At 40.4% G+C, this 9,509-nt stretch overlaps 1 protein-coding gene across 3 annotated transcripts in view; it reads right to left on the reverse strand.

The window, feature by feature from the left end:
* Positions 1-618: 618 nt before the first annotated feature.
* gatm (glycine amidinotransferase (L-arginine:glycine amidinotransferase)) overlaps positions 619-9,509 on the reverse strand; it is an 11,534-nt gene continuing 2,643 nt past the window's right edge. The window contains exons 1-9 of one of the 3 annotated variants that reach the window (XM_072694668.1): positions 5,817-6,471; positions 4,433-4,627; positions 3,843-4,038; positions 3,536-3,726; positions 3,007-3,144; positions 2,611-2,775; positions 1,998-2,061; positions 1,766-1,882; positions 619-1,647 (exon numbers count right to left, since the gene is read on the reverse strand). In XM_072694668.1, the coding sequence (XP_072550769.1) occupies positions 1,535-1,647; positions 1,766-1,882; positions 1,998-2,061; positions 2,611-2,775; positions 3,007-3,144; positions 3,536-3,726; positions 3,843-4,038; positions 4,433-4,627; positions 5,817-5,885 (1,248 nt within the window). In that variant the 5' untranslated portion in view covers positions 5,886-6,471 and the 3' untranslated portion in view covers positions 619-1,534. Of the gene's footprint in view, positions 1,648-1,765; positions 1,883-1,997; positions 2,062-2,610; positions 2,776-3,006; positions 3,145-3,535; positions 3,727-3,842; positions 4,039-4,432; positions 5,458-5,816; positions 6,472-9,509 lie in introns of those variants that run through there. The other 2 variants (XM_072694669.1, XM_072694667.1) reach the window with 2 other exon arrangements.

The following is a 9,509-nucleotide window of genomic DNA, read 5'->3' on the forward strand; positions in this document are numbered from 1 at the left end:
TTATTACCTCATTATTAAATGAATGTCTGGGGATGGTGGTGGCATAACGCTTCTTTGCTAGGCAGAACACCTTTCACTTCTGCGCTATGATAGCTTGAGGCTCCAACTTCTGATTTGATAACTGAGTGTGTGTAGAGTTACTGTTACAGAATTCACTCATGTATTATTTGAATCTCCCTGTTGGTGGCTGTAATAAGGCACTGCTAACCTATCTGCCTGGTACAGTTAACCCATCCTTGAGGTAAGTTGCACTTGCTCTGCTTTTAACTAAAGTGTTCAAAGTGTTTTTATATAATTATTTAAATATTATATAATGTTCTTAAGGGCAATAAAACACAAAAGCAGACCAGAACTATATGTAAATACTTTAAAGTCATGTGATTGATTCTTAATATAAATTCTTAAGATCTGATTTAGAAATGTTACTGAAAACCTCTTTGGAGCGTAGTTACAAAACTGTGTGAGTTAAATAGTTAAATAGTTTACAGTTTTCCTCAAACCTGTTCATGGAAGACCATGTCATTACCGGCTCTAGGTCAGATCGGGTGGAATGACCCATAAATAAATTCAGAGGACACACATCACATTCATAAATGAGTTTTAATATTTTCACATCATGCAAAGTTACATTTTATGGCGACTAGCGTTTATTGCAAATTTTCTCTTAATTGACCTAGCACACATTCTCACATTTCTGTTACTTTAGAGGTCAGTTTGAACCGCATGCCCCCACCGGTGCCCACCAGCAGGGCGGCAACACTGACTGGAGGCTCACAGCAGCTAAAATGTTCCCAAAATTGCAAATACCTTTCAATACAAACACAGAAGCAGCGAAGCAGTGCAGGGACGACAGCAGAGAGCCAGAATCTGCTATTGAGGATGACCCCAGAGGCAAAGGTACAGATACTCAAACTTCACCCAACACACTCCTTTACACAAATATAGAAACAGCTGTCTTAGTGGGAAACAGTGAAAAATATATGCCAATAAAATGTATGAAAAAAAGTTATTTACCACATATATATATATTTACATTTTGGTTCATAATTTAAAAAAATATCTCAACTAAGAAATCAGATGTGTGATGACCTACGACAATTGATCTTTTAGAAAAAGGTACAAAATCCATGGCAGAATCAATCTTTATGAAATACTAGAATTGTAAATAACTGTCAATTGTAAAAAGGAGGTAGCAACTCTTTGTCTATTCGTCTGGTCGTGCTTGTTGTCTTGGTGACGTTGAGAGCAGAACCCTGCCTACTTCCCTGGGAATTATGGTATGGTACAGCCGTCATTCCTACAATAGTTGGGATTCAGTAGCCAGCCAGAAACGCAGTTGTTATTGAGATGACTGAGTCTCAGCTGTGTTTCCGTTTCTGTTTTACTTTAACATCTGCAGAAGCTCTTACATGCACAGCACGGTAAAATCACAGAACATGCAGCAGTACTGATTATTAAGAACTGTATGTTGATTGTTAAATTCTTCATTGCTGTGTAAATGGAAGCTCAATAATAACTGCTTGTTTCTGGCAGGCTAATGAAAGTACGACTGCAGGGTCCCGCGGCGGCGGACATCTGTCGTCCAGCAGTGGAACCCCCCTCCCAGGGAGTTGGCATGACGAATGCTCACTTTAATCGTCTCAATACCTGTTAGAACAGCGCACAGCCGGACACATCAGCACCAATCATAAAAATAATAATGATAAATTCTGTATTTTGTTTATAAAGTGCATTTCCAAACCTGAACAATTTATGTGCTACTCACCAAGACTTTCAAACATTTTCTGAATAGTAGTCTCATTGGCATCCACCATGACACGTTTCTCATCCAGCATCAAGACGTTCATGGACAGCCACTTGGAGGACATCCAGAGAGGGTGGTCTAAAAACAGCAGCAATCCATTATATTTACACATTACATAATAAAATATGCTTGAGCAATTTTACATAAGAAAATTACACTCATTCATGTCTGTATTGTATTGACTCAAACGCACCATCTGGAATTAATGGTGTTGGCGGTTTCACCACTGTCCAGCCAGCTTTCTTAAACATCTCAATCTGTAAATGACAAGATTAGACATTTTGTAACAACTGTTTGAATTTCTATGAATTCACTCAGGAAATTGTGGTTTGTATTTTTGTAATTCTTTAACAACAATGCAGTCATTCTGTAACTGTGATTGTGTTGATCTGTAACAGTTATTCAATCATTCTGTAACAATAATTCAGTCAGCCAGTAACAGTAACCCTAGTCACCCTAGTAACATTACTGCAGTCAATCTGTAACATTAATTCAGTTATCTTGTGATAGTATTCTGTCAATCTATTAACAGTAATTCAGTGATTTTATAACAGCTTTAGTCACTCTGTAACATTAATATAGGCAGTCTGTAACAGTACTTTTAGTCATTTTGTAACAGTAATTCAGTCATTCTATAACATTAGATGTAATCTGTAACAGTATTTCTAGTCAGTCTGTAATAGTACTTTATTCATTCTATAACAGTAGTTCAGTCATCCTGTAACAGTAATTCTAGTCATTCTGTTACTGTATTCATTCTAAAACACTTTGGGGGTTATTTTGGACTCAGGTGCACCTAAGCTCACCTGTCGGCATGGGCGGTCCGGATTGGACAGCACCAGGCCTGGTCCAATGATGTTGAAGGTGGCATCTATGTGCATTGGGTTCGGGTCCTTAAAGGAGATGATGTGAACCTTGTAGTTCGGAGCGAGGTGACGGCGCATCCACTCGATTCCCATAAAGTTAGTAACCTGTCAACACAGAAACATCCAGTAATACTAACAAAACACATTTAAATACAAGCACAGACACACACACGCACACACACACTCAGTAGGACAGAGGGATCTACAGGGTGTTTAATGCTCACTCTGCACACACACACTCATTCACTCACACTACCCCCTCACTCCTCGCTAGTCTAATTGCAGTACTCATTAATTACACCAAGTGTGTAAAAAGAGCAAGTGTGTGTGTGTTACCTGACTCCTCTGTACGAACAGGTCAGTTCCGGCTCTGATGAAATCCGCAGCATCAAAACAGGGCTCATGCTCAGTGGTCACAAACTTCCCCTCTGCAGCCAGTTTATGCCTGTCCTCCACAGTACGGATGGGGTATTCCTGCACACACACACACACACACACACACACACACACACACACACACATTACTGTAAGCAAGCAGGAAAGCTGGAGCCAATAAATACCTTAAGCAGTACTTTAAATCTGCCACTAGAGGGAAATCTGTATAAAAGTAGGTCACTTTATTACTGCGGTTTATTACCTGATAAACTCATCAGTCTTTATACCACAGTTATTTCTGACCTGCATTGTATACCTTCTGTTAGTTCACTGCAGATGTGAGTAAACTTTCTTATTCATTATATATATATATATGTATGTATATATATATATATATATATATATATATATATATATATATATATATATATATATATATATATATATATATATGCATCTTAAGAGTGCATGTGTGCATGTGTAAACCCACCTGATCATACAGCTCATCAGCCATGGTGGGTTTGGGTGCAGTGGTCCATTTAGCTCCTCTCCTAAAGTACTCCTTGATGAGGGGTCTGTAGGCACGGTACTCAAAGAAGCGTGCTCTCCAGGCCATTGGAGCCTCAATGATCTCATTGCCCACCACCAGAAGAATGTCCCTTGGCATTGCAGCGTACATTCCTACACACAAACACACACACGGTTCAATGAATAGGCTGACACATAAGCACCCAATATGTGCATTATGTCAAAGTGACTGTAGCGTAATTTTGCTTCATTTTTAGATTTTCACACACCTGTAGAAGTGAAGTCCGGTGTTTTGTACTCGACTGACCAGTCGATCGGTTCTGGTCTCTGGACGACAACGCCCTCGTGGCGCAGAATATTGCACATTTCCTCAATCTCAGTAATGGCTTTCTTCAGATGTTCCTCAGGGAATGTCTGGCCACCATATTTCTGATAAAATGGCCAATACTTCTCATACGTGTTGGCCTGCAGAGTGCAAAACAGTGTTTACCAACTACAGTATGAACACACACAGTTCACAGTAAGATTAATCTGCAATCGTTCACACAAACAAACAGAAGCACACTTAGAGTTTGTCTTTAGTATAGAATTCTTAAATAAAGCTGCACTTATTACTGTACAATTGTGTTTACTACGTCGAATTCTCCACCCACTGTTGATTATGAACATTGTCATGACCAGTTTAAGCACTGAAGTAGTTCTGTGAACTGTCGTATGTCAAACAGTGCTTTGAGATCTATATAAAACCATTGCCAGAGTGGCACCTGTGTGTACTGAAGATTAGAGTTTAGTGTCACACCTGAGCTTGGCTACCTGGTAAAGCAGAATGAAAAGAAGTGTGTGAAGTGAGTGACCGCACCTTGACCTCAACAGTAAACGGTGGGACGCGAGCGTTTTCAGCCCTTCCCACAATCACCTCCTCCAGCAGGTCCCACTCGTTATAGGCGCACACAGGGCACTCCTCCACCTCCTCCTGGGGGTGAGGCTGCACCGCTGCTGCAGAGCTGGACCTTCGAAACACATTCTGAACCAAACGGCTCACTGAGCGACCGACCTGCAGAGGGAGAGAGAGTTTGATTTCAGTATGAAGAAATGAATCACAGAATAAATGATGAAAAAATGCATGAATATAAGAATGCATTAATGAAGGTTTGCATATATGTTTTGTGTGCCTGAAAGAATAAATATATGTATGACTGAGTGAATGAACAAATGAATGAGTTTTGTATAGGCATGCAGGCATGAATGCATTATTGTTTTTATGTGGTTAGTGTGTTTAATGCATGAATGAATGAATGACTGTCTTATTTAACCAACTAGCTAAATAACCCATGCATAAGTGAATGAATGTGCAAATAAATGCATTAATGAATCACTGAATGAAGTAACCAAGCAGGCCTACATTAATAAAGAAATGAATAAATAAAAACATAAATGTGTGTGCGTGTGAATGTGTTCATTAAAACAGTAATTCATGAATGTCTGGTTGTCTGCATGCATTAATGAATCAGTTAATTAAATAATCATTGCATCAATGAATGCATGAAAGAATGAATTTGTTGCATGAATGCACTGATGAATCAATGGATCTGTTTTTATTTATTAACTAAGTAATTTATGCCCAAATGAATCAGTGAAATGAATCAGAGTGCTGTTTGGTCCCATGACCTAGTCTAAAGCCCCTCCCCTGTATTACACAAGCCCACAGAAACACTGTACAGCCCTAAAGGTCAACAGTCAAAGACTAAATGTGAGAGATATACAGATGTTCTCCAGTCGAAACACATAAGGTGACAGCAGCTGTAGATTTATGGAATCAGTACAGCTCTCAGACGCTCTCCAGGTTTTCAGCTTTAGGCAGAAGCCTCCTAAACACTGCAGTTAAACCCCTCAGCTCCCTGTCTGTGGCTCCAGTGGCGGTACTGTGGGAGGATACAGCCCTAGTGACATGTGCTCATATACATTTTATTTTTTCCCCCCAAAGATCTGAATACTTGGGCTGGTGCAAACGTGGCCTGGCTGGAGGTTTGTGAGGACTGCAGTTGGAGTAAACCACTTGAGTACAACCAAAAATATCAACACTAAATACTACAATAAATGCTCCGTAAAAAAGTACTTAAGTAAAACTGGCCTTTTATGTTTCCACCTTAAATGATGCAGTTGTTCCATTCTGGTGTCTCAAAACAAGAACACCTCAAGACCTCTAAAGTGATCATGACAGCGACGACGATGAAGATACTGACCATGCTCCCAATGAGGTGAGCGGCCTCGGCCCCCCGGCTCCCTCCTCTCAGACAGCGAACGCGCAGCATTTTCTCTCAGCTTTGGGACAGTAGTGCAGCGCGCGGCTCCCTGAGGGAGTTTATATAGGATAGTGACGTGTGCAAAGCAGTGAAAGCTGAACCCTTACAGCAGCACATTTTTATCACCCCATCCACCCCCCACCTTGCTATCTGCCTTGTTGGGGTGGGGGACATAACACACGCGCAAAGGCCAAACATGTAAATGCTGCTTCAGGCACACACTTTAGCTCAGGTCTGATTTACTGTACTGCACTCAGTGCTTCCATTTATTTCTGTAATTTGATTGACTGCAATAGGTAATAAACATGCCTTACTATAACTGTAATGGAGTGTATGGCACACTACATACACTTAAATATACTATTGCAGTAGCCCTGTGTGCACTACTGAGTATTGCTACTACTGCACACAGATTCTAGCTCAAGGTATTTAAAGGTATTTTTGTTGTTGATGTCTATTGAGTTTATTTAAAATTAAACATTTGACTTATTGATTGGAGATGTCAACCAGCACGAGACAATACAGGCTGAATAACAGTTAACATGATGCTTACTGCATGCTTAAATCTCCACACACTCTTCAAGACATGTGGAATTGTTCAGTAATCTCTAATCTCTACTAAAGTAGAGCTGCAATTTGAGATTAATTCCATTATGTTTTAGTTAGTCTAGTCCGTGTGGCTAGTCTAGCAGTGCCGGTTGGTGGAATGCTTCTTTAGTTTTAACTATGATGCTACTGTGACTAGCAAGTAATGAAAGCCAACACTATTATCTATATTACCCTTTGCACTGTGTAAAATGATGGGGTATTAGCTTCCAACACTTGTTGGTTATACATTGATTGCTGGTGGGCTATAATGAAATAATTTATAGATATAATAGATATAATTATTATTAATAATTAATCATGTTAACCGGGTTGTTATAAGCATCCATTACTTGTTAGCTACATTAGCCTTGTAGGCCAGGTTTGTACAGTGTTAACTGATGGGGTATTAGCTTCAATTACTTGTTAGCTATATTGCATCAGTTTTGCACTCTGCTGGTTCTGAAAGCATGGAATTTTTCAGGTGTGTATATGTGTGTTTGTGTTTGTGCACATGGCAACTGCTGGGTATGCCGCAGCCCATGGTCCAGCCCACATATCTCCTCCACTTTCCTTACTTATCTGCTATCTCTGTAACCTTGAGAGGCTTAACAAAGTGTGTGAAAAGCACGTCTTGCATGAAACAAACCTACAGGGCTGGACCTGAACTTCCGACAGAATCAGGAGAGCCAGATTCTACTGTGCTGATTGGTAGCGGTGTAAGCATCCATATTTGGCGATTAAGAGCCAGGATTTGCACATGTTGGTGAAGGCTAAAGCAACACCACTGTGAGCTCAACAGGCTTGGTGGAGAATTCTAATGCTGTGTTTATATCCTAACAGTAGATGGACGATGGCAAACATATTCCATGGTATTAAACCGAGCAGCAACTGCAAATTCTGCAACCAACAGGGGCAACAGCGGGAGTTAGGAGTTCAACTTTTGCCATCGACCCCAGAGGTGGAGTAGATAAACCAGGTGTTAATTCTTTTGACAGGCAGCGCTTAACACTTGCAATGAAGGTGAACCCATTCATGTAGTACAAGCCGGCTTGCCCGTCGCTGTAGTGCCCCCTTAAATAAAGTCAGTGTCAATCTCAGAATGGTTGAGAGCGCACATCGTGCAGATTCAGCACTAAGGCCCCCAGGGGTTAGCTGGTTTGAGTGTTTTATCAGTGTGTTATCAGGAAAGAGTCCAGCTGAACTGACCCAATAAAACAGTGCTGATAAGCTGGCATGACTCAGCCTCAGTGCCAAATGTGATGCAACAACTACACAGCATCAATAATACCCATGGGTAAAAGGTCAGTGAGAAGTGTGTCAGACAAGTGCTACGTACACACAACAAATGCATCGATCCACTACACACACACACACACACACCCCACAGCACGTTCATCCCTAATCTAAATGAAGTAATTAACCTTTGTGCAGGAGGACCAGTGATCATACGATCTAGATGTACTTACATGATATAACCGAAACTGTGTCCAGACAGCCTGTAAAACTCTGTGATTTCATTTCTCCTCTGCGTGCTCCAGCTTTACTCAGCTTTTTGCTGATATAGTAAGTATAAATGTTCTAAATAATTGTTCCCATGCATTTTTTTTTTATTGGAGCTCTTACGCACGCACACACACAACAGAGAGCCAGGGCGATAGAGCAAGATGGAAAGAGAGAAACCAAGATCTACATTAACAATCAGTCTTATTTTTTAACATTGCCTGACAGACATTGGTTTACGCTTGTATTAAATGTGGAAGAGATTCGTCTCGTACATTCGTACATGTTAATAGCAGGTGTAAACAGGCCCTCGGATAACTTTTACAAAGGTCTCAGACCTTAATTAGCTTGATTAGCCTGTGGCCTGTTCACACTCATTGATAAGAGCATAACACATGATGCCAATTTCAAAGCTTTCTAAATACTTCAACAATCAGCAGCTATAAGCTCCTCCTCACAGCTGTCTAGCCTGCTCTACTGTGCTGCGACACCTGCACAAACATGCCCGTCAGAAAAGACTCAACAGAAGACAACCTTTCCTGTGTCCAGCATCAGAGGGACATCATCAGAGCATCAGAGATTTAGGAGAAATATCTAAACAGTCCTGATGCAATCTGGAAACAAGTCACGTGGACTGATGAACTTCTTGGCTGCAGTGAGCAATGGTTGTTTGGAGAGTATACGGGCGCAGAATTTCATGAAACTACAACTCTTACGCATTGGGTGTATTGATCATGCGGGCTTGTGTTGCTGCCAGGGAACAGTTCACTGGCAGAGGCAGGAATGGATTAATAAAGGAACAGGAAATTCTGGAGGCAAACAGGGCCGGATTCACAAAAGCGGTCCTATGATAAAACTCACAAAGGACAGTAGCACGTATGAGAAACACTAAGAACTTCATGAAGATGTACTTAAATGCAATTTTCCAAAACGTCTTAAGACATTCTCAAATATTCTCTTAAGAATTTTTAATTACGAAAATTATTCTCTTAAGATGTTACCATTTGTGACATAGTCTTTAATGCTGTATTTTCACAGCTTACCATAAACAATGCAAAAGAACACAACTGAAAATTCTTATGAAGAATTTTGAAGAATATCAATTTATCGTTTCGTTAAGAAAAAAGCACACCTAAGAAGAATTTCTTTCTTAGGACACTTCTGTGAATCCGGCCCCTGATCTGAGCATATCTTTCAAATACTGAAGGAAAAAAAAAAACGAAAGAGACAAGCCATTGCGTCTGCAATTCCCCTCACATCAATAAAGTACTTCTGCCTATCTGAAACCAGTACAAGCAGAAGATGGTCGCAGTCTGAGAAGATTACCCAAAAACTTGTGACGTCTGAGAATGAGCACTTTACCCACGTCAATGAGTAAAACTTCAGAGGCAAAACAACAACAACAACATGCGATTTTGTCCCTAACATTACGGTGGGAACTGTAAAGTCTTTTAGAGTTAAAAAGTGTAAAGTGTGTTACAGTGTTCATGTGTACTGGGGGGTCAACTAGACCTGGGAGTGATGTGTTGAATGTCCTTTAATACT

The sequence above is a fragment of the Salminus brasiliensis genome, chromosome 13 (genome assembly GCF_030463535.1).
Source record: "Salminus brasiliensis chromosome 13, fSalBra1.hap2, whole genome shotgun sequence".
Taxonomy (NCBI): Eukaryota; Metazoa; Chordata; class Actinopteri; order Characiformes; family Bryconidae; genus Salminus; species Salminus brasiliensis.